At 37.7% G+C, this 25,492-nt stretch overlaps 1 protein-coding gene across 2 annotated transcripts; it reads right to left on the reverse strand.

The window, feature by feature from the left end:
- Nucleotides 1-367: 367 nt before the first annotated feature.
- LOC122300112 (MLO-like protein 1) lies at nucleotides 368-24,475 on the reverse strand. 2 transcript variants are annotated; one of them, XM_043110525.1, is made up of 13 exons: nucleotides 24,206-24,475; nucleotides 23,849-24,096; nucleotides 18,325-18,441; nucleotides 18,171-18,231; nucleotides 17,837-17,916; nucleotides 16,808-16,882; nucleotides 16,617-16,705; nucleotides 11,343-11,392; nucleotides 3,132-3,172; nucleotides 1,271-1,480; nucleotides 1,103-1,170; nucleotides 928-988; nucleotides 368-845 (listed from the first exon to the last, which is right to left on the reverse strand). In XM_043110525.1, exons 1-13 carry the CDS (start codon nucleotides 24,387-24,389, stop codon nucleotides 603-605), a joined length of 1,527 nt encoding a protein of 508 aa, XP_042966459.1. In that variant the 5' UTR covers nucleotides 24,390-24,475; the 3' UTR covers nucleotides 368-602. The 2 variants fall into 2 exon arrangements, with proteins under 2 accessions (XP_042966459.1, XP_042966458.1); XM_043110524.1 differs by having other exon boundaries at nucleotides 17,837-17,934.
- Between the last annotated feature and the right edge of the window lie 1,017 nt (nucleotides 24,476-25,492).

The raw sequence follows: 25,492 nt of genomic DNA on the forward strand, positions 1-25,492 counted from the left end.
GTAAAAATTTAATAAAATTGTAATGATGAGATAAACTACAATGAAATAAAACACTGAATCCAAACGAGCTCTAAATATGCAGAAACAAGGCTTCAAATGAGATACAATGATTTTTGTTACTCCTATCATGTTTATACTTCCATAATACAAGGATCAAAAGCTACCAACCTTGTACCAGGGTTGCATGTAAGTGCTTGATTACAAGTGAGAACTAATACCGTCCGCTTTATTAAAGAAAAGAAAGGAAAATTGAGTTTGACTAAACCACCTTTATTAAAACGCTATACTCATTCTGTTATGCAGTATATGTTGCTCGTGGGAAGTAATGGATTTTTTTTGGCGGGGGGGTGGGGGAGGGTAAAACGTGTTTTGAGAGAAGTTGCTAAACCCAGACTCATACTCGCTGCAACAAAGATCACACATACAACACTTCGATCTTTTTCCTGAAAATAAAAATATATATACATTCACAGATAGGCTGGCATAAAAAAAACGTCTCCATTGTTTAATCCTTCGTTATAAGGGACAAAACTAATCCTAATGGCTATGTTTCACCTGACCTTTTCCAGTGACGTACCCGGGTCCTAGATGAATGGTACTGCTCATTTTGAACCTTCAGAACCAGGCACTGCAGGCGCAGGCTGGATCTCCTCTGGTGTAGACGCTTTACGGAGGACTGCCCCCATCTGAATTCCCACGGTAGTACTTTCATGTGAACTTCCTTGGCCAGAGCCATTATTAGCTGCTGCTTTTAATCCCTTTTTCTTCTTCACCTTCTGAGCCCAACCAACAAGCCCGGCTTGCACATGCTCATCAAAGATAGACTTCTTGAAATTACTCCCCATCTTCATTTGAATGCAGAAATCAGGTTAGTTACACTGTTCGAGGGAGAAAAATAAAATGAATTCTAGTTTTAACAGAAAGCACCTGTGTGACAAGGGCATAAAGTGGAAGGGTGCTGTAACTACAGAACACTTGAATGAAGACCCTAGATTAAAAAAAGAAAAGGTTGAAAAAGACACATTTTAGCACTCGGGCATGGAAGATCCTACACAGTAATCTCACACTGATGAAAAAGTATAAGAGGGTCTTTCTTTTATACCCAATGATGAGCCTTGGGACAATATAACGAACTTGTCCCATTATGCAAGAGTCAAAGCCATATTGCACCTACATGTGTCGAAAACAGGTTAAATACATTCCATCTCAATTACTGACATCTTTTTTCATATTGAAAGATATGGTACATGGTGCTTGAAGAAATTCTTACCCATATCCAGAAAAAAAATGCAATCTCAAAAGAATTTTGGAAAAGGATAAAATGGATCAGAAAGAGGACAATGTGGGGCCGACCAAACCAAAAGTGATCATCTGATGGCTGAACTACCAAGTCACCTTCTATGGCCACATGTTTCTCAGCAACCTCATGAGCCAACTGGGTTATTACATGCTCCAGCTTAGTCCCCACAGCAAGTAGAAGCTGAGATATAAATGAATCAGCAGTATAGGGAGTGGATAAAAAGAAAAGGACAAAAGCAATGAAAGTCCAATATACATGCACAAACAAAATGTGCATGCATACACCTTATACTATAGCAAGCCTATCGAATAGCACATGCATTGCAGCATTAAGAATACACCTGATAATTATGATAGGAAGAGGGAGAGACCAAAAAAAGGGATAATAGCCCATGTGATGTCACGGATTGCCAGAAATCATAACCATTGAATGTGAGGAACAAGGTTAAAACTCTCAAAGAAGTGATGCTTATGAAGATAGAAAGGTCTCGACAACCTAAATGCAGATACCTAATAAAAGCAATATCAGACATTTAAGGAATGGCTAAATGCAAGCAGTAAATTTTTGTATCATTCATTTAAAGAATTTCAACCAAATAAACTGCTGATTATACCATAATATCATTGCTTGATAAGAAACGGATACTCTGGAAAGGTCTTTGGTAATTTCTCAAGTCGTAGCTGGATGATAGCACTTTTTTTTCCCTTTGTCTTTTATTTTCATTTTTTTAATCTTTTTGACACATCAGAAAAAAAATTCAATAAAGGGTGGGAAGAGGGATGGCACCCACGTAAATAAGAGCCATACATCAAAAGCCAATATCATAAAGCATATTCGTAATTCATAAATATGGCAGATATCAGGAAGTCATCTACTGTGTAACCTTCAAATTTTCATCTAGCAGAAAAATGAACCCAAATGGACAATTGCATTCTGATGGTAATTTATGAGCAAGACAAGATTTTATCTCCACACACCCACACAACCCCACCCCCCCCCCCCCCCCCCCCCCCCCCCCCCCCCCCCCGCCCCAACAAAAAAAACAAAAAGCACAAAAGTGAAATTTAATTCATGGTTGACAATGAGGAAGAAAAACCAATAGTTAGATCCTAAACATAAAATGTATTAGGGAGGAGAAAATCAGTTTGAACTTTGAACATCTGTATTTCATTATTAATATAACTTAATGGATCATCGTTGGAAAGATAAAAATAGTAGGGAGACCAACAAATCAAAATAGAAATTGTAACGTCAAAGTAACCAATTTCATTACGACTTACATCCAGAATAATCAGATGTTATTGGCTTAAAAAATATCCAATAGGTTACTTATCAAAACAAATGTCAGTAGATAAAGAAAACTTTTGCTATCTTATCTTGTTTCTCCATCTACCCAGCGTTTAAAGGGCAAGGTGTTATTCAAGCTAGAGCTCATTGACTTCCCCACCAAGTCTTATTTTATTGTCACTGTCTTTAGTTAAACTTTTGTTAGCATAATTTGTATTGAACAATTGCCCTTCTGATCAATTACTTGAACTGCCTGGAAGATGGCCTGGTCACACGAATGGAAAACAAGAATTTATTATATCACACAGGGTAAGTTGACTAGGAAATATACTATATATATACTGGGGTTATTTCATTTATTGGTCCAACAAATTTTTTTAACTCGTTTTGCATCACATCAAACATCTGCCTTAATCTCCATAATATACTGAGGTTGCTTGTATTTATAGTATGAGGGGTTCAAACTAAATAATGGAAACAGTTAAAAAAATAATCAAATTTGCATGAATTGTAAAACTTGAGGGATCATATCAAGACTACTCACAATGAAAGGAATGAACGCTATCCAGAAATACGTATGCCAACCTGCAAAAGTGAAACCAGAATGCATAGTTGATTGCAAGTAATTCTCCTCATATAGCTCATTATGACATAAAAGCAAGAGAAGATGGTAGATACCATTAACAACATAATTGTTACTTTTTCCTCAGCATCATAAGAAAGTCTAATTTTTTTGCTTTTTTTTAAAGTAAGAAGAATTTTTACTAATCCACATAATTAGACATAGCCAAGTACATAGGAAGTATACAAGAGAAGAACACTTAATTACAAGCAAAGAGCTGTGAAAAATAGCATGAAAGTCATTAAATCAAGTCCCATCCAATACAATAGCCAAAGCCCAAAACAACAACGTATGGAAGAAAAAATCTCTAAACCCTCCCATCAATCGTTTTCTATTGTCAAAACAATGATCATTCCTCTCATTTCAAGTACAGCACATAAGACATACTGGCACTATCTTCTAAATAGCCACAATTTGACGATTGCCCTGAATTCCTCTCCAACAAGCCAAAAGATTCACCACCCTCCTAGGCATCACTCAAGCAATGCCAAGCCTAGCAAAAATCTCATCCCATAAACCTTAACCACATCACAGTGAAGAAGAAGATTGTCCACCAACTCTCCATTTCTTTTGCACATAAAGCACCAATCAATTATAATAATACCATGCTTTCTCAACTGATATATAGACCTTGTATCTTCCATCAACTGATTACTGGACAATCATACTTCTTTTATTAATAAAAGGTGGAAAAACAGCAGCATGGGATATTATTCAGACAAGAAAATGAAACAAAGACAAAAACTTGGCAATGATGACTCCATGTTTATTGTGGTAATCAACTGACATAATTACCAATGACATCACTGACATAATTACCAATGACATCACTAGGTAAGAAATTTATTGTAAAGATGAAGGCATGAGAAAGCAATGAGCCAAGGTATTAAGAAATGGCTGGAGTTGGTAGAATATCCTTACGAAGAAAACGAACCAATGCAGAGGCATTGTTATAACATGATCAATATAGCTAAACCAAACGGTCAAAGCAAGTCTTAAAGTGCCGTTTGGATAGTGAGTTAAGATGAAAATTAAAAATTGAATAAAATAATGTTAGAATATTATTTTTTTTAATATTATCATTATTTTGAAAATTGAAAAAGTTGAATTGTTTATTATATTTTGTGTAGGAATTTAAAAAAGTTATAATGATGAGATAAGATGAGATGAAACACTTTCTATAAATGCCTTAATTTGCACAGCAGACCGGAAGGGAGAAATGAATCATCCCCGACCCACGATGATGATTCGGGCTTTGATGTGGTGTTCTTCGCATTCATCCATAAAATACATGATAAATAAGAAAATAAAAATAAATATAGAGAGACACAGAGATTTACGTGGTTCGGCTTAAAAGTCTACGTCTACGGATTGTTCTAGGGTGAAATCCACTATAATAGGTGATTTTACAATCTTTCATGGCTCACATATCTCATAATACAAAGAAAGAATTTAGGGAAGATCTTTTGGAGTTGCTATGTATGGTGGAGTTTGTATGTAGGGAACTTTTGTGGAGAGCCTCTCTAGAGAGCTTGTGGAGAGTTCGTCATATTTGTGGGGGATTTCCTCCTTATATAGAGGTATATTCCTTGGAATGATTAAGTTCAACTTGCCTTGTAAAGTCTTTTCCTTTTAGAAGTTCGAGTATCTTTCCTTTTAGGAGTCTGTGTGTCTTTCCTCTTAGAAGTCTGAGTCAACTTGTCTTATCTCATCTTGACTTTATCTCTTAACTTGGTTTCGGCTTTATTTTGAGACTAAATTATAGACTATTGATTTGACCCCTACAGATGCCCGAGATTCTTATGGGAAAATTGGGAAAATTGCTAGATAAGAAAACCTTGAGAATTTTTAAGTCAATAATCTGCAAAATAAATTTTGAAGATTAATCTCTGGTTTCCCGTTTGGTCCTTGGTTTTCAATTTGTTTCCTCTTTTCTATTTGTTTTGTGCTAAGTGGTGAAGAGCTCAGCTTGAAGACATAGGCGAGAGACATACTAAACCCATTAGGTGTGAGCACAGAGCTCTGCTTTGGCGGGAGATGTACTCAACTGCATTAGATGTGAGTGTGGAGCTAGATTTGGGCAGGAGATGTACTTGACCGCATTAGGTGCAAGCACGGAACTCTATTTTGGCGGGAGATGTACTCGACCGCATTAGATGTGAGCATGGAGCTCGGCTTGGACGGGAGATATACTCGACTGCATTAGACATGAGCGCGAAGCTCGATTTTGAGTTGGTTTTTTTGTGTGGATGTTTTCCTAAAAGATTTTTTATTGTCGGCGAAGAGTGCAAATTTCCATGATTGGTTTTTTATGTGTATTTTTGTGATCGTTTTTGCTTTTGTTGGTGGTAGTGGATTTTCTGCCCCTTGGTGTTCTCGTTTTTTTGTTGGTGTTTGTTGGTAATAACCCGCATTAAATGGTCAGGAAGCCCGTTGACTCCCTATGTCCACATTAGGCGATTGCCGAGCCCGTCAACTTTAAGGTAACCCGCTGGCCGCAATTCTGGCGCGAGCATAAACACTCGATATTTGCTAGAGAAGATGTTGTGCTTGTATTGCTGTTCAAGTGAGAGAGGTCAGACAGTCCAAAGAGTTCCAGCCTATTAGGCGCCTAGGAGGTCGGGCAGTTCTTGACCTTCCTGCCTGTTGGCTTGTCACAAAGGAGGTTAGGCAGTCTGATGACTTGTCCCATCTTTTGACTCTCGGCGAGGTGTGAGTGAGGTTGGGTGGTCCCTGACCTTTTCCTTTTTCATGAGCACTGTGAGTCTTTGGACTCATCATTGGTATTTAAGGATCATGTGGCTAGTGACCTCCATGCCTTTTACTCAGACACCGCAAGTCTTTGGATTCGTCATTGGTGTTTAAGGGTGGCATGGTCTCTTGACTTTCGAAACCTTTTTCCTAGGCACCACGAGTGTTTGGTCTCGTCATTGGCGTTTAAGGGTTGCTTGGTCTCTTGACCTCTGAAACTTTTTCCTGGGCACCATGAGTCATTGGATTCATCATTGGTGTTTAAGGATTGCGTGATCCGTTGACCTCTGAGCCCTTTTTCGTGGGCACCGCGAGTCTTTAAACTCGTCATTGGTGTTTAAGGGTCAAGTGGTCTCCTGACCACAACGCCCCTTTTCCTGGGCACCGCGAGTTTTTGGACTCGCCATTGATGTATGGGAGATGCTCAACCACACTGTTGTGGCAGGAGGCTGAGTTCAACCTCCCTAAGAGTTTTTCTCCAAACATCAAATAGATTGGCGTAATACAAATTACAAGTTTGAGATTTGTAAACCTGAGTCATTCCGCAAGAGTGTGATGAAGGCTAGTGACACACGAATGATGCCCACGGGCAGCCATGCTTTAACATTGATGAAGGCCCAAGATGCCAGCAATCGATACCGAGCAGTCTATTCTGATGCAAACAGATTAAGAAGCCTGGGCGACACCTAGGAGGGGCTTTTGTAGCCGATGTTCTGTGCCACACAGGCGATTTCCGCAAAATATATTCCCAAGGCATGTAGCCACTCAGATTCTTGTGGAACCTCAAGGAGTTTCGGTAGATAAAATCTCCAAAAACCAAATATGTTAGTAAAAATTAAAATAGAAAGTTTAAGAAAGACAAGCCAGAATTCGTTTGCCACTATTTTCCATTTTTCCTTATTGGAATTGTTGGCCGAAGAATAATTTTTGCTAGTTGTCTGCTTTTTGTAGCGATGAAGATTTTTTGTTTCCGAATGATTCTCTCTCCTCTTTTTCTTTTTTCTTTCTTCTTTTTTTTTCTTTTTTTTTTTTTTTTTTTTTTTTTGCTTGTGTGAATCGTCACTCCCAGTTGATTATAACTGATGATCAAAGTGTACCGTCATCTTTCCAGCCACATTTAGTTGCCCATCTTGGTGTGGTTGTCCACTACCACGGGTCGTGTGAGCTGCTTGGGTGAGGCTGGCAAGATGTCATTCCGCCATCTTACATGGCAAGCTTGGGCGAGAATGCGAGGAAGCTTCATGGCGAATAGTGGCCAGGTGCTTCTGTGGCTAGCACTGGTGAGAGTGGTGAGGAGGTTTCCATGTAGATCGAAGGCAAGGAGCTCCCGTGGTGCGAGACCTTGATCACCATGGGGCGGCGAGATGTTGTACCGGTAAGAGTGACAATATGTGACACGACTCGTTAACCCAATACGAGTACGACACGATAATAGTACGTTGGAGTTTAGTTTTAACGAATTCGGGTCAAAACGGGTTGACCCGTTAAGACACCATTGCTTAAATTAGTAATGACGAGTCAACCTGTTTTAACCCATTATAACCCGTTACGACCAGTTAAGAGCATCGTCATTGGATTATGCAAATACAAAATCATAATTTGCATAATATCCCATGATTTTGCATTTGGCTATTCCATTCAAAACCTATTCCCACATTCAATTATCTATCTATTGGTCAAAATAATAAAATATTAATAACTTAATAATATTTTTTCCTAATTTATTTATTTTAATATTTTACAATTCTACAAATTATATATTAATTAATAATCAAATTATAATTAACTTATGATTAGTAGAGATAAATGGTAAAAATCCTAACATTAGAAGATAGAGACAAGTTGTAAAAATCTTAATTATAATTAACATATAATTGGTAGATACAAATGGTACAAATCCTAATTAATAAGTAAAAGATGCATGAGGGAGATAGTCTTTTGAAAGGAAATTGGAGAAAATAAAGATAGAGGTGAACATTGTAGTGGTTTTAAAAAATTAGTTTAAATTATTCCCTAAAACCACGTAATTTCTGAAAACTCAAAATTAATTTTTACAATAATTACTTTGTTTCCCAGGTAATCGAAGTGCAAAGAGTGTTTATGAGGGAAGAAATAATTTTTTAATGCTTTTGGTCTAGCTACAGGAAACACCAAATATTAACCAAGGACTTGTTTTACTATATCTAAAAGTCATTTTTGTTTACATTTGCATAATCCAATGCAACACATTTTTATGCTCTATTAGCCAAACTTTTCACTTTATTTACATTTGCATAATCCAATAAGAGTGGTCTAAGAAAGTTAAAGTTACAATTATACCCTTATATCTAAAAATAAAATTGTTGGAATTTTAATTTCGATATTTTTATTGCTTGCTTGCATTGTTATTTTGAACTTGTAATTAGTTTTATATTTTTTATAGATATTGTAATTTTAACATTTATATAAAATTATGTTAAACTTAGGTCAAACAGGTTAATTTCGGGTTTGTTCAACCCATTTACATAAACAGATTGAAACGAGTTGGGTCAGGTCGAGTTAACCTATTTCATAGTATTCACTAAAAGTAGTGTCGTCTCAATCTGTTATATTAATGGGTTGTATTAGGGTTTGAGATTTTGATACGATAAGTCTAATTGGTCATGTTCGGGTTGACCCCTTAATATAATATACATGTCTTGACACGATTCGTGCACGAACACGATTTGACACCCATATTAGTACTGGGTCATGCTTGTTTCCCATTGGGGGTGCTACGTGCTTGTTTCCAGCCACAAGGGTGGCAAAGAGCAGTGGGTGTGGGTAGTGAAGTTGCACATTGTTTGTCATCTTTGTAGTTACACGACGGCTCACGAATGGTGATGGTGTCGAAGAACTTACGACAGACTCAGTTGGTGGGCGAGGATCATTGTGATTGAGGCAAAGAACGTCAACGTGGCCATGGGTGGCTCCACGAGCTCATGATTAGGCTGCATTGGTGAACATGTTGTGGTGCTGGCATTGAGCGGCCTCCAATGGCATGCATTGGTGAGAATGGTGGGGGACAGTGGTGAGGAGCTCCAGGGAGGTCGGGAACCACCACGCTAGAGACAGACAACGCCAAGCAAAGTGGTAGTCGATTGCTGGACCTTCGCAATGAGCTGCAATCGAGCCATCTTCCCGTGGTCCAAATGGCAAGGAATAGTGGTGAGGAACACCAGGGGGGTCGAGAACCACCACACCAACGACAAACGACGTCGGCAAGCAAGGTCGTGATCACGATGGCCTGGCCGGCGCATGGACGCCTATTTTGGTGGTCCTTCGGCAGTGTGCATCCTCTAACTGCGCTTTGCCCAACGTGTTTGGCTTCCAGTGTCGAGGAATCACCCCACCAACAAAGATATTGCCCGCGGTGCGAGTGATGGCTAGTGGTGGCCCCGCTAGCTCATGGAGTCTGATGTGTGGGCCTCCAACCACTCGTCGATCTCTGCCCGCACTCTGCAAGGTGTGCACAGCGCGCCGCTGCGATGAGCGGCCAATCTAGGGCTCTGTCGTCGCTGTATCTTCACTATGCAGGCGGCCGCCCTCGAATCCCGCCGTGCTATGGGGGTGCTTATTGCATTACTTGCACGAGGAAAGATCAATTGGGTGCATGGCATTCACCCCTTACGTACGTTGTTGCAAAGTGCATCTATCACGTGCACAATGCATGCCATGCACTCCACCAATTTATTTTTTTTATTTTTTAACATCATGAGTGGCCTGCAAGCACAGATGCACACACTCTCCTTTTTCCTTCTTTTACAAAAAAGTATTAATGAAATAAAAAAATAACAAGGACATAGTTGATTTGGTAGGGAAAACTAATATGGATATGGGAGACGAGCTCAATGGCCGAGGATTCATCCTTCTCCCAATTCTGGTTCAAAAGATTAGTCGATCCCACAAACGGCGCCAACTATTAATGCCTTAATTTGCACAATAGACCGAAAGGGAGGAAAAATCATCCTCGGCCCACGATGATTCGAGCTTCAATACGGTATTTCATGTTCATCCATAAAATACATAATAAATAAGAAAATAAAAATAAATGTAGGGAGACATAGGGATTTGCGTGGTTCGACGTAAAAACCTACGTCCACAAGTTGTTTGGTGGCAAAATCCATTATAATTGGTGATTTTACAATCTCTCATGGCTGACATATCTCATAATACAAATGATGAATTTAAAGAAGATTTTTTGGAGTTGCTATGTATGATGGAGTTTGTACGTAAGGAGCTTTTGTGGAGAGCCTCTCTAGAGAGCTTGTTGAGAGTTCGTTAGATTTGTGGGGAATCTCCTTATATAGAGATCTATTCCTTGGAATAATTGAGTCCAACTTGCCTTATGAAGCATTTCCCTTTTAAAAGTCTGAATCTCTTTCTTTTTAGTAGTCTGTATCTTTCCTCTTAGGAGTCTGAGTCAACTTGTTTTATCTCTTATTGACTTTATCTCTTAGCTTAGTTTCAAGCCTTATCTCGAGGCTAAATTATAAACTGCTGATTTGACCCCCAATACTTTCACCATCCAAACAGGGCCAATTCAGCTCTTTTGGTTGAATGTGGCATTTGATTATCAGATTTTTTTCCTATGGTATCTTTAACCTTTAAAACTAAGACTTTTCTTTCCCTCAAGTTAACAAAGTAAGTTGAAACTTCTTTGAGAATACACCCTAAAATAATTAAAACAATTTATCTGTTGTCAATATAACCTTTAAAACTAAGACTTTTCTTTCCCTCAAGTTAACAAAGTAAGTTGAAACTTCTTTGAGAATACACCCTAAAATAATTAAAACAATTTATCTGTTGTCAATATAAGAGCACTAGCATCCAAAGTTTGGCTAAATATCAATAAAATAGTCTACGTTGGAGTAGTCATAATGAGGAAGCTCTACATATGAGTTACCACCAAATTTTCCTTCAAATTTGGAGATACATTGTTCATCTTCAAAAGAATTATTTTATTCTAAAAATATACACCAACTACACATTGGGACATTGCTCATTTTCTTGCTACTCGGTTGGGCCTTTCACAATGGGATGCTGGATAAAATATTGGGTTATTAAATTATAAAATTATTAATTAACATATGGTTAGTATAGTTGCAAAATTTGAAAAAAAAAATTAAAAATATTATTATTAAAAAATAATATTATATTATTATTTTGGCTAATCCAATGTGGGGATAAATCTTGAATGGTTTTGGTTTTATGCAAAACATGCACTTTTAGCTAAATAAATTTTGGAGATGGCTTTAATGAAACCAATGTCAATGCTCTAAGTAGATACATGATAACAAAACATGCAACATCATTGCTCATTGAGATTTCAAGTATCCAAGTTACAGAAGAGCAGTAGCATACCATTGATGTTCATCAGCAGAAAGATGACCACAAATACCCAAAGATACCAACTGCAAGAAAAAAAGACAAGCCAGAAAATTAACACTTAGATAAGGATCCTCTACATTATCTCTACAGGGAAGTTTCTAAAATCCTAAACATTATTTTTAATAATATTTTATCAATAACCCCCCAATGCTTAGGCCTATTTGAGATTGGCCCCTTGTGCATTTTGTTTTAGGAATAAAACTGTTATCACGAGCCTTGAATAAGGCCCCTCCATTAGGATTTCCGTTCATCCCACTTAACAGAAAACACATGTCGGCTGTGGGACTGCCGTGTGGAAAATTAGTTTCCTTATGGCCACCACCTCAGACAATCCATGCTGGCTAAAAAGCCGTGGCTACCAAGTGGCAGCTGCATTGCGTCATTCCTTTTTGTTCCTGTTATTTTTATTTTAAAAGTATAAATTTAATATTGAAAAATTTGATTAGTAACCCTGTCAACAAGAATATATTAGGCACCGTAATGTTAGACACTGTAAGAATGTTAGGCACCGTTTATTGTATATAGCTGACTTTCCATGTATAGTATTCGGTGGTATAGTCTATATAATAAAGAGAAAACTCAAGGCCAAATTATTCGGACCAAGAAGTTGTCATGGTATCAGAGCTTTCTTAAAATTTTCTTGTGTTTCGGTCTAGTAGTGTGATCTTACAGAAATTGTTTTCTTACAGAAATTTTATTGTGTTTCGGTCTGTTCTGTGTCTTTCGGCAGTGAGTTGTCTTTCGGCACTCGGTTTCTCTCTTCTATCTTGTGTTCTGCAGGTCCCTCGGTTCTTGGCACTCTGTTCTTGGCTTCGTGTTCTCCTCTTTGCGTTGGATCCACTCGGTTCTGCAGAATCATCATCCACTCGGTCTCTCTCTTCTCTCCTCTCGGTTTCCCCAATTAATCCCAGCCTCGGTCAATTATTCCCAACCTCGGTCAATCATTCCAACAAAGCATCTGTTATTGTCTGTTCCACTATTTTTGTGGGGCGCTTGTTTCCACTATTTTTGTCTGTTCCCAATTTTTCTCCAGTTTCTTCTATTAAGTCTTTTGCTTGTAATAATGTTTCAGATCTTAGTATGGTATGGCATCGTCGTTTAGGTCATCCCCATACTCAAATCTTATCTCATGTATTGAACTCTAGTTTGCTTGGTAATAAAAATCGTTCTCCTTTATCTCTTGAATGTGATTCTTGCAAACTTGGTAAAAGCAAAACTCTTCCTTTCCCTTTGCATGCTAGTAGAGCATCTCACTGCTTTGATCTTATCCATAGTGATGTTTGGGGACCTTCTCCTGTTTCTTCACATGAAAAGTTTAAATACTATGTGACTTTTATTGATGATCATAGCAGATTTACTTGGGTTTACTTTCTTCGCTCTAAATCTGAGGTCTTTCGTATTTTTACTGAATTTTTAGCGTATGTTGACAATCAATTTTCTGCTTCTATTAAAACATTACGCACAGATTCTGGTGGTGAATATTTGTCAACTGAGTTTCAAAAGTTCTTGGCTTCTAAGGGTATTATTCATCAACGTTCATGTCCCTCTACTCCTCAACAAAATGGAGTAGCGGAACGTAAAAATCGTCATCTCCTTGATGTGGTACGTACTCTCTTGTTAGAATCTTCTGTACCATCCATGTTTTGGGTCGAGGCTCTGAAAACAGCTACTTATTTGATTAATCGTTTGCCTTCTCAAGTCTTAAATATGGAGTCTCCCTATTTCCGCTTATTTGCTACGCAACCTAGTTATGATAACCTTCGTACATTTGGTTGTGTATGTTTTGTGCATTTAACTCCTCATGAGCGACATAAATTATCTGCTCAATCTGTCCGCTGTGCTTTCTTGGGATATAATGTGTGTCAAAAGGGATATGTGTGTTATGATCATACTTTACATCGTACACGGATTTCTAGAAATGTTATTTTCTTTGAAAATCAACATTTCTTTCCTGTGTCGTCTGTGTCATCCTCTTCTACTGTGATTCTCCCCTCCTTTGAACAGCCATTCTCAGATCATCATCCCGTCAGTTCTCGCTTTAGACCAGGTTTTGTGTATACGAGACGCTCCCGTCCACAGTCTCTTCCGGTGGCTCCATCGATATCTGCTCCTACCATGCTCCAGGACCAATCAATTGCAACACCCTCAGAGCACTTGGCACGTCGTTCTTCTCGAGTGTCAGTACCTCCGGATAGGTATGGATGGTTTGCTTCTGCTCTTACTGCTACATTATCCAATTTTGATATTCCCACATGCTACTCACATGCTGTTAAGCAAGATTGTTGGCGACAAGCTATGCAAGAAGAAATTGCTGCTTTAGAGGCCAATCACACCTGGGACATTGAGCCATGTCCTCCTACCATTGTTCCTCTGGGTTGCAAATGGGTTTATTCAATCAAAGTTCAATCTGATGGACGTTTGGAACGTTACAAAGCTCGACTTGTTGCACTTGGGAATAATCAAGAATATGGTGTCAATTATGAAGAGACCTTTGCTCCTGTGGCTAAGATGACTACTGTTCGTCTGATTCTAGCTCTTGCTGCTTCCAATGATTGGCCACTACATCAGATGGATGTTAAGAATGCTTTCCTTCATGGTGATCTTAAAGAGTGTATTTACATGAAGCCACCCCAGGGATTGTTCACCTCTCCGACTTCACATGTGTGTAAGCTTCGTCGCTCTCTTTATGGTCTCAAGCAAGCTCCAAGGGCCTGGTTTGATAAATTCCGCACAACTTTATTACAATTTTCATTCAAACAAAGCAAGTATGATACTTCATTGTTTCTTCGGAAATCAGACATGGGTATTGTTGTTCTTTTGGTTTATGTTGATGATATTGTGATCACTGGTTCCGATTCTGTCTTACTCAGCCAGCTCAAAACTCATCTCTTAGAGTCCTTTCATATGAAAGATCTTGGATCTCTCACATATTTTCTTGGTCTTGAGGTGCATCGTAGTCCTTCTGGTATTTCACTCAATCAACATAAGTATGCTAGCGACTTGGTCGCTACAGCTGGCCTACAGGAGGCTACTTCTGTTGATACACCTATGGAATTAAATGTCAAGCTTCGCAAAGAGGAGGGTGACTTACTTGTTGATCCCAGTTTATATCGAAAGTTGGTGGGTAGCCTTGTTTATCTCACCATTACTAGACCAGACATTTCTTTTGCTGTACAGCAAGTTAGTCAATTTCTTCAGACTCCTCGCCATCTTCATTTGGCTGCTGTTCGTAGGATCATACGCTATGTTCAGGGCACTTCTGCCCGTGGTTTATTCTTCCCGGCTAGCAACTCTACTCGTCTTGCCGCTTATAGCGATGCTGATTGGGCTGGTTGTGCGGATACACGTCGCTCTATCACTGGTTGGTGTGTGTTCTTAGGTAATGCATTGATCTCTTGGAAGAGTAAGAAGCAAGACAGAGTTTCTAAGTCATCTACGGAATCTGAATACCGGGCAATGTCTTTAGCTTGTTCTGAAATTATTTGGCTTCGAGGTATGCTTGCTGAGCTAGATTTTTCAGAGACTGATCCCACACCTCTACATGCCGATAATACAAGTGCTATTCAGATCACAGCCAATCCTGTCTATCATGAGCGCACGAAGCATATTGAAGTCGATTGTCACTCTATCCGTGAAGCATTTGAAGCTCGTGTTATCACTCTTCCACATATTTCTACTGAACTGCAAGTTGCTGATATCTTCACCAAAGCTCTCACTCGTCATCGACATTACTTCCTAAGTAACAAATTGATGCTTGTTGATTTACGGGCATCAATTTGAGGGAGGCTGTCAACAAGAATATATTAGGCACCGTAATGTTAGACACTGTAAGAATGTTAGGCACCGTTTATTGTATATAGCTGACTTTCCATGTATAGTATTCGGTGGTATAGTCTATATAATAAAGAGAAAACTCAAGGCCAAATTATTCGGACCAAGAAGTTGTCAAACCCCATGTCCTTTGCCCTGATTGAGATTCATCCCTTGCCAATTTGTCTTAACAATAAACGGACTGCTATGACAAACTCGAGAATTGGCCCCTCCATTACTAATTCCATCCATTTGACTTAACGGAAAACACATGAAAATCTTACATAATGCCACTTGGAAATTCATATTCCAAAATATACCAAAGTTTTTTTTTTTAAAAATAAAAATTAATTTCAGCATGCACCCCACGAGGGCCACCACAGCAGGCCAAATCCAGCCACCCCATGGTGGTCCCCAGGCATGGGCCGCCTGGAATAGCCATCTACAGCCCCCTTGTGACCTGGCAGGGAGGGGACGCCCATCCTTTTATTTTGAATTTTTTGCTTCATACTTTTAAGTATTTAAAATAATTTTTTTTTAAATCTCAGTTTCCACATGGCTGTCTTTATTAAGGCCATTTGGATTGAGAAACACTCATTTTATCTCATCATTACAACTTTCTCAAATTCCCACATAAAATATAATAAACAATTCAACTTTTTCAAATCCCGATTCAACTTTTTCAAATTCCAAAACAATAATAATATTAAAAAATAATATTCTAACAATATTTTATTCAAGTTTCATCTAAAATCATCTCATCTCATCTTACTATCCAAACTACCTCTAAAACTGCCATGTGTTTTCTATAAAGCCAGATCGACAGAATTAGTAATAGAGGGCGCAAATCTCAAGTTTTTCATAGCACAGGGGTTATTCATCAAACCAAAAATGTATAGGGGTAAAATCCCAAACGGAGAGAAGTATAGGGAGTTACTGACCAATTTTTCCTATTTTTATTTTGATTTATTTTTTAAATAAGAAAAACTAAATTTCCACATTACAGTCTATGGGACTGCCACGTGTTTTCCATTAACTAGAGTGGAGGGAAATCATAACTGAGGGCTTGATTCAAAACTTGGGATCACAAAATGTTATTCCTGAACAGAATTGCACAATGGGGGTTATCAACCAAATATTCCTTATTTTCATATCAAATGGTCTGGGTTTTACCACCAGTATTTACTACTATAAAAAGAAATTTACAAAAATAAATTTAAATGTTTCGAAGATTGCTGACATCAATAGATACAACAATAGAGCCTTACTTGAAAATAAATTAAAAATAAATAAATATGATAAATGCGAAGGCAGTAAAATCTGAACCATTTGATTAAAAATAATGGTTAAGAATAAGAATCCCATTGTAGAATGAAAATAAATTACTAGCCACATAACATGCTTTGAAATCACAAGGTATGCTATGGCATCACTTGCCTTATCCCAACAACTTGCTTAAAATCATCTTCAAGTGCACGCATCATGTATTTGTGAAAATTAAACTTGGGGTTTCCTCTGCAATGGGTCTACACAGAAATATTAAATAACAAAAGAATTCCTGTGAGAGAAAATGGAAAACTATACTGGAAATCGACAAGTCAACTGCCACCTCAGATTGCATATCTTACCATGATAAAACCTAGCCGTAGTGTCTTGTAGTCTGCTTTGGTCACAGATGCATAAAATTGCTTGACAAAAGAATGCTGAAGAGGGGGAGAAAAAGATCGGAAGAATGGTCAACACTTAACAAACTGATAATCAGCATGCTCATCGTAATATTTTGTGGTTCAAACCTAAGGATCATAACTTGAAAGGTCCTATATCAGTTCTCTATGTAGCTTTTAAAAAATCAACATAGGGGATGATATGCCTGATAGTCATGATAGACTTCTTTATGAGTTGCTACCTATCCCTCCTGAGAAAAACATAAAAGCAAGCCCTGCCATTTTATTCTTTATCTCATAACTTATAATTCTTATGACATACTTTTTCCTCTGCATCACTGTTGTTCCTCCTGTCCAGACAATCTATATTAAGGTGCCTTTTCTTTCAATAAGGTTCGCGCTATGCGGCTCACGTTTTTTGGCCTCTTAACTCCACTAGCCTTGATTGGTAGATGGAAATACCAAGGTGTGTCTGGCGTCATCATATATAAGATCAATGCTGCATTTAGGAGTGATCTTTCTCTCGTCTTAAAGCCAGTGGTAATCTCACTTTCAAAACAAGTAGGACAAACCCCCAAACAGGGTTCCTCTCCTAGCTAGCATGGTAATATATGCCAGCCAAAAGAGGACCAATATAAAAAATTACCGTTTGCCCCCGGAACAAAATCCAATAATTCTAAGCTAAAACATAAAATGCCATCTCAAATGCACACGAATCCTATTCAATGAGAAGAATATAAATGCTACAATTGAAAGCAAGACAAAATAAAGGGTACAAACCAATAAAAAATTCATGTAGCCAAGCAAGATTTTGTGTTAATTCTCACATGTTGCATGAACAAGGAAAATCTTTGAACATGATCTTATTTTCCAAGCTTATAGCATTCACAGAGCATATGGCAGGGAGATTCTATTACAAATAAGACAAGTAACTAACCCAATCCAACAGAAGATACAGCAGACAGATCAATTATAAATAAGACAGTAACTTACCAACCAACCCAACAGAGCTGAGTTTTTACCAATACCCAGAAAATGATCCTTGATGAAAGCATGTTGGTGGACATCGGTAACTGTTTTTGTTTTCATAACCGCACCATCACAAGCAGAAATTAGAAACAATGAGCATATAACAACAACAACAACATTAATAATTATAGCAGCCAGATAATCTTACTGAGACTGAAATGAGAAAGTTCAGTCAGACTCTTTACAATTTTAATTAGTCAATCAGGAGGAAGGTAATCCCATATAGGGCTTCATGGGGTTGACTGACTTGAACCTTTTTCTTTCGAAAGTTTACAGAAGCATAGCACATGATAATTACCTTGATTTGTGTCATAATTCTGTTTAGCAATTTCATCCTCACATATTTTCCATTGGCGAATCTATTTGTGAAACATTTAGAGGAAAGAGAAAAACATTAATAAACCAGTTATTGCATGAGAGAAAGAAGTAGAAGAAGCATACCAGATGCTCACCCTTGCACCTCCAAAAACCACAGTGAGAACACAGAAGGTCACATGGACAATGGCTAGGACGAAGATAAAGATATGCAGATGGTGCAGAGCTTCTACAGATAACAGTGGTACCTTATTCTACAATGGGAAAACAATTAGATCCCGTAATTCTGCCCTATTTGTGCAGCTATAATCACAATAAACCACCAAGAAAGTACACACCAATATATTATTAAACCCCTAAAAATAAACAAGAAAATGTAATGCATGAAGTAGTTTGATTTCATTGTCAAAATTAGAAATTGATTTGCTGGGATAGGAGGTGGCTAGGACCAGAATATACATGACATTAAAAAAAGAGGAGAAAGAAGAAGAAGTAGAACAAGAAGAGGAAGAAATAAGGGAAAATGAAAATTGCAAATCTGACTGTTGAATAGAATGCCCGTGGTTTCAACTCCAAACTTATGATTACATCTTTAAATAGGGAAAAAAAAAACAATAAGATATCTGTCAACAGTGTGAGCCAAATAAAAAGTATTTAAAGAAAAAATAACCTACTGTTCTGCTTACCCATAGCAGATCTCACTTAATCGGGAAAGAACACACAACCATGAAATCAACCACTTCATACATTTTCATGCATAAGTAGAAGAAAAAGTAAAAGACAGCCACGGCCTGAATATACAAAGGACAAAAACTCCTTTGTCCTTCATGTACTTGCTTCTAACTTTCAAGTGTGAGACTTAAATTGTACCACTTGTGATGGAATGGCCAGAAGAGGACATCAGATGTTTAAAAGCATTTATAACGATCTAAAGAAAGCCCAAGCCATATTTAGGCTTACACTCCAAAATGACTAGCCAAGATTACATCTAAAGCCCCTTGTAATCATAATAAAAAGCATGAGCTTCTCCCTCCCAAGTAATGTGGGATCTCATTCACCACCTTCCTATATTCGAACTAGGATATTGCATGCTTTTCATTAGCCATTCTGATTCAGTTAATAAAGAAACTAATCTAAGAATAACTCCCTCTTTGGGCAATGTTCATTAGGGACTCTCTATTATGGGCTAGGTGTTCTCTCTTGTATACACTCAGTGTACTTGGTTACGCCTATTGATATTAATATATTTTTAATTATAAAAAAAAAAATGAATAACTACACACAAAATCTTAAGAGGGAATAGAAGATACCTACGTGTTCTTCTTAATGCCTACTAACCAAATTATAAAAATAAATAAACACCCCCCTTTTTACAAGTCAATTCAGTGGGAGCGCAACCTGAATATACATGAAGTATACAAGAGAAGGACCCACTTAGAGGAAAGATTTTATTTATTTTTATAAGTAAAAATATTTTATATATCAAAAGGAGTAACCAAGTACACTGAACGTATACAAGAAAACACCTAGCCCATAATAAAGCGCCCCTAATGACCCAAAAACAACCCACAATACACTAATCCCAAAATACCCAAAAATTACACTAAACCTCAACCCCTTGTTTCCCATATAACTAATACCCAAGCCAAACCCCAAATCCCTTGTGGTTCCCATCTTCACATTGCCCTCCCTTTAGAATTCCCTCTAACTGAGCTACCTCCCTTAGTGTCGTAGTTAATTGCCCAAGAAAGACACTGTAACTCCCGATTTTTCTTGAAACTTTTGGTTTCAAGGGTGTGGCTTGCCTCAATCGCAGTGATTAGTTCATTGAACTGGTCTTCACATCCTCCATGTGAAATCCCCACGAAAGGCAGAATCCAATCCGCTATCGGAGGAAAAGAGACCAGGGGAACAACATTATCCTCAGACACATTAACCAATTGCATTCCCAATTCTGGGATTTCTTCCACGCAAGGCACCAACGAAAAGTTTCGTATTCCATCCCCATTAGAGCTTCTAGGGTGACAGCAAGTCCCTTACCTCAGGCGACCCTAAATGTGCAACTTCAGCGGAACCTACATCTCCTTTACCATTTTCGGGCAAGGGTGTAACACTGCCTAACGGTTTATCCTATGTTACCTGAGGCAAATGACATTCCATTACTGCATTCTCTACACCAACATCCGACATAGACCCACTTCAAATAACCTAGATTTCCTTTTGACTCACCACACTCTCCTGGATCTGGTTATAGGGACAAAACCGAATCCGATCTTTCGTTTTCCTTTATTTGAATTTAAAGGAATCAGGCCTATCTTAGTCTTAACAACCCTATTGCCTCCAGCTAAAAGCGTGTCTATTTTTGTTGACAAGAAAGCTATCGCTGTCTTCAACTCGACAAGTTAGGTTTCTATATCCTTTAGAGAATTTTGCATCGCTTCAAGCTAGTTCTGAGTTGGCATGATTTGCATACTACTTTCATTGTTCCTCTTACTCTGAGCCACAGTTAGGTTTCCACGTAGGCTGCCGCATACGATCGCTTCGCCACCGTGGATGTGCGTGGGTCTTTGGTGTTCTCAATCTTCTTTTCCTTTCTTGACCCCTCATCACAAGGCAAATCCGCGACAATGCGTAATTCCACTGCAAACTTCTCCCAACCTTGTCCTTCATGCCCTTCAGGAATTACAACGCTGCTCCGCCAACCTCCCCCACCATATTTGGTGATAGTTAGATACCAACCATGCTTGTTGGAGCATCGTTGGGCCATGAATTCTCTGTTACCTTCACGCAAGTGTTTTGTATAATCTGTATTTCTCCCCAACATTAATGTTTCTCCTACCGTAGCAATCAACTAATCCATACCATTCCGACCCATTACTACCGATCTCCAAACCCTTCTGCCCATCTCCACTATTTTTAAAGAAGACCTCCAAGTTTCTGGCAAAAGCTCAAAAGCTTTTGATTCCACCCAAAACGCACCATTTGACCCATACTGATATAACTTCAAAAGCAGAGGCTTTTCAAGCTGTACGGGGCTTCATTCTGTCGAGAAAGGCTGGAAAATGCCCAACTCAAAAGAAACCAGTCGCCGGAGATAGGCCAACGTCAGAGGCCAACGAAGAGGTCACCGATGTTCGTCAATAAGTTCTATGGAAGCCAACAGGGTCGCTGCTCCCGACAAATCTTGGAAAAGAGAGACCCAACCCAAAAAAACCAGTCATCGGAGTAACTCCGACGTCAGAGGCCAGCGAAGAGGTCGCGGGGACCTGTCGCACTTTTTTGTGAGAAGAAACGCCAGTGGCTCCACCGAGAAAAGGCAGGCAAAGGCGAGGCAGAAAAATAACCAGGTCACCGGAAGGGTATCCAGCGCCGGATACCCTTTAGTGACGTCGCCGATGTCCGCCAGTCCTATCTGTGCCGGACGTGTGATGTCACTCGCTAGACAGGTGATGGCAACGGTGGCCCCTCTAGGGTTCTCATTCTCTCGCTATCGCATGCTATCGCATGGTGCGTGTTTTGTAGAGGAAAGATAAAGGACAATAGGTCATAAATTCAAAGAACGTAGAAAAACAAGAGCTGTTATGATCTTCTATCGAGGTGTAGAGGGTTTTCAACATGTTGGCTTGTATTTATACCAACATTCTCTTAGGACTCGTTTGGACACTTAGAAGATCTCAGAATACCTATGAATAGTCGTGAAATGATTTGTGAATAGTAGCGAAATTGTTTAAATTAAGATATTTTATTGTGTTTTGGGAAATAAGAGAGAGAAAATTGAATAAAAATATTTTAAATTTAAAATATTGTTTGAGTATAATTTTTTAATATTAGTTTTACTCTAAAATTTAAAAATTTGTATTGTTTTTTGTGTTTTGTTTAGAAGTTTGAAAAAGTTGTAATGATTAGGTCATAATTGGATGAAAAAGTTGAAGATTCAAAATTAAAAAGTGTTTTTGTATTCGAGTGATGTCTAGGAAGGAAATATCTGTGAATACTTGTGTACACAAACAAGGCCTTGGTTGTTTGGATGGTGAGATAAGATGAGATGGTTTTAGATGAAAGTTGAAAATTGAATAAGATATTGTTAGAATATTATTTTTTAATATTATTACTGTTTTGAGATTTTAAAAAGTTGAATTGAGATTTTAAAAAATTGAATTCTTTATTATATTTTGTGAGAATTTGAGAAAGTTGTAATGATGAGATGGGATGGTTTCTTAATCCAAATGGCCTGTATTAAAACTACAAGTGCTGAATTCCTTCTAGAAAGACCAGATTACAAATGGGGAAGCAATCCTCAATACTTATGTTTTATTATGATTTCCAAACTGCTCCCAAGGATTAAAAGCATTCAGGGTTTTGGATATAACCTTCTCCAACACTCTCTTCATCTTGTTAGATAGGACTTGCGGAAATAATTTTATAAATGCCTCCCTCTAAGCTTGTAGGAAGAAAGTACTTAATCTACCCCAATTTCTTCAGGATGAGGGCAACAAAGGTAGCATTGCGACTCATGAAAGATGTATGTAACTAAGGTGGAATGATCGAAAAGGGAAAAATAATAATTTATCTGGAAAAAAACCCACAATAAAGTGAGTGCTGATCATTTTTATGAATGTATTCACACACCAAACATAAAATCCTAAATAATTACACCCAGAAAATATATACTCCAAACCAGCCCTTTTCAACCTAAATTGTACAGTCTAAACTAAAACATTGTTTCAAGTGTTATTGGAGGTTTTTGGTTTCTCAAACTTTACAAAAAATAATCTAGTGTATGACAAGGCAATCATATGGATGCAAAAAACTTTGTGAAGGTTATCCAGGCATAAAATTTTTTAAAAGAAGCAATTAATGCCAAGCCACACAATATGAAACCGAGACTCCAAAATAAGTGAAAGTGTTTAGTTAGCTCCTGCTCAGGATTATCCTCCTGCTTTCTCTAATTCTTCCCTCCCTTTTCATTCTCAACCAAGATTAATAATAGACTCGTTGCCTAGGAACTCTTACTTCAGTGGAAAGTTAAACCAGATTTGGAAACAGATAAAACAAAGACAAGGTCTACAAAAAGCAGCAATAATATGGCACATATGGTTCACGTTCTACATAAAGAAACCTAGTTCTGATTCTTTAAACTCTCTATACTTTCTCCCATACTTTCACTGCATCATCTATTTATCTATACGAAATTCAGAGCTGAAACGTGAGAAAGTGGCTTCGAAGTGACTAGATGTCGTGTTAACTTTTAGCAGTTGCTACCTCATTAGATGATATCACTGATAAGTACCAAACTACATACTGAAAATGACGACGTTTCTAATTCAGTCGCACGGCATGTTCCAGTCCACCATGCTATGGTTTAATATTACAGAGCGGATTCCAGGGTCCCATATTGTCCCATATGTGAGAGATATGGTTAAAAAATGGGTATGACAAAATATTTAACAAGAATCATATGTTCTTCTTAGAATCCCTATAAACAAATGGTTCGTTACGATAGCCACCATTTGTTCTTTTGTGAAACCAGTGCATTACTTTTATCAAATCAAAACAAATACCAGGACACGAATATTGTTATTTTTATACATAAAATAAATAAATAAATTCCATTTTAAGCATCACGTACGAAAATCATAATCACTGAACTCTTAACGTTACCTCTCGGCTGCAGTAACTGGTCTTGGAAGACGAAACTTCCTCAGAGAGAAGCCTCCTGGCTTTGCCCGAAATGGTGGACACAAAGAAGCTCCCGAAATGAGCAGTGGTGGCATTAGTAATGGATTGCCCTCCTTCCTTGAGTTTACACGGAAGCATGTGACCGGTCAAGTCCTCCGGAACGCAGATTTTGGAGATCGTGTTCTGAAACACCGTCAGAAGCAGCGATATGAACCCCAATATCATCAATTCTGCTCAAGTAACACCACAGATATTTATTTCAGTGTACCAAACTCACAAAAAAAAAAAAAAAAGAGACCGAGAGAGAGAGAAGAAGAAGAAAATGCAGAAGTGGGAGACCTTCTTTAACTTTTTGTAAGGCTTCGAAGAGAGGTTTCTGGTTCTTCTTCTGCAATTTTTTTCCGGTGAAGTGCATAAGGCGCTCCACAGCAAGAGAAATGGCGACGATTACAGTGCAAACAGCGGCCACCACCCATGTTGGTGTGTACTCTAACGTAGTCTCTCCTCCTTCACCACCGCTCATCCTTTCCAATTTCTTCTGAGTCCTCTCCCTCTCTCCCCCTATCTCTCTGTGTGTCCGTCCGTGTCTCCCCCAGTCCCCACTGCGTTACCCCTACTATATTCCCCGGAAGTGTGACCACTCTTGTATTTTTTTATTATTTTTTTTTTTCAGAAACACAACCACTCTAGTATTGTACATTGTATGAGTATGAATCTTGCTTTGTCTTATCATTTTCTTTTTTCTTTTTCTTTTTTTATATTCTTTTTCTACAATATGTATTCGAAATTATCAAAATTCTTTCCTAAATTTCTAATAAAAAATGAAAACTTGCCTTTTATATTTCTAAGTATAAATTGAATGATAACTTCTATATAAATGTTTTATTTCAAATCAGTTTTATTAGATATGGACACCTGATATATAATAGTTTGCAACAAGTTTAATTAGTCTGACTATATGACATAGATTGAAGAACTCAGCATCAAATTTTAAGAATTTGAAATTTAAATTCCCTTCAATTTTGAGTTCAAAATCTAGATTCTAATGTGTGAGAGACAAGTAACATGCAAAGTCAGTCCACAACATTTATGACTATTAAAATTAATGCATTGATCAGTATTACATATTTAATAAATATCATGGAATTCATTTTATTGCGAGTCTGTCGTAATGTTGTGTTTGAATGTTGAGTTCAACTGAGATGATTTGATTTATTATCAATAGTAGTGAGTTGAGATGGTGAAATGAGTTTTATGAGACCCACATAAGTTGAGTTTAGATGTGTTTGAATGTTAAAAATGAGTTTAGATATACTTATGAGAAGTTAAAAAATATTATAGGTTTCGCATGTAATGAAGTGTTGAATTAAAAAAATTTATAGGTCTCACGTAAAAAGAAATTTTGAATTAAATAATATTTAATAATTTGAGAGTTGTATATTTATATATTGAGCTAGACTTAAATTTGAACTCAAATCAAATCAGATCAACTCCTTCCATATTCTTAACGTAGCCAACTAAATATCGAAGTCCTTACAATAATTCTGGAGAATTTAAATTTGATAAGGTTATAACTTTAGATTCATAATTATTTAATAAATTTGATAAGGTATATATATATATTTT

Source organism: Carya illinoinensis, chromosome 2, assembly GCF_018687715.1.
Source record: "Carya illinoinensis cultivar Pawnee chromosome 2, C.illinoinensisPawnee_v1, whole genome shotgun sequence".
In the NCBI taxonomy this organism is placed as follows: Eukaryota; Viridiplantae; Streptophyta; class Magnoliopsida; order Fagales; family Juglandaceae; genus Carya; species Carya illinoinensis.

Bases quoted from the DNA above. Each gene is read 5' to 3' on its own strand.
- LOC122300112 (XM_043110524.1), bottom strand. From the start codon at position 24,389: ATGAGCGGTGGTGAAGGAGGAGAGACTACGTTAGAGTACACACCAACA. The intron at 16,883-17,836 runs GTAAGTTACTGT...CCCCCTCTTCAG, and splicing joins CAGCTCTGTTGGGTTGGTTG to CATTCTTTTGTCAAGCAATT. The intron at 989-1,102 runs GTATAAAAGAAA...TTTTTAATCTAG, and splicing joins GTCCCAAGGCTCATCATTGG to GGTCTTCATTCAAGTGTTCT.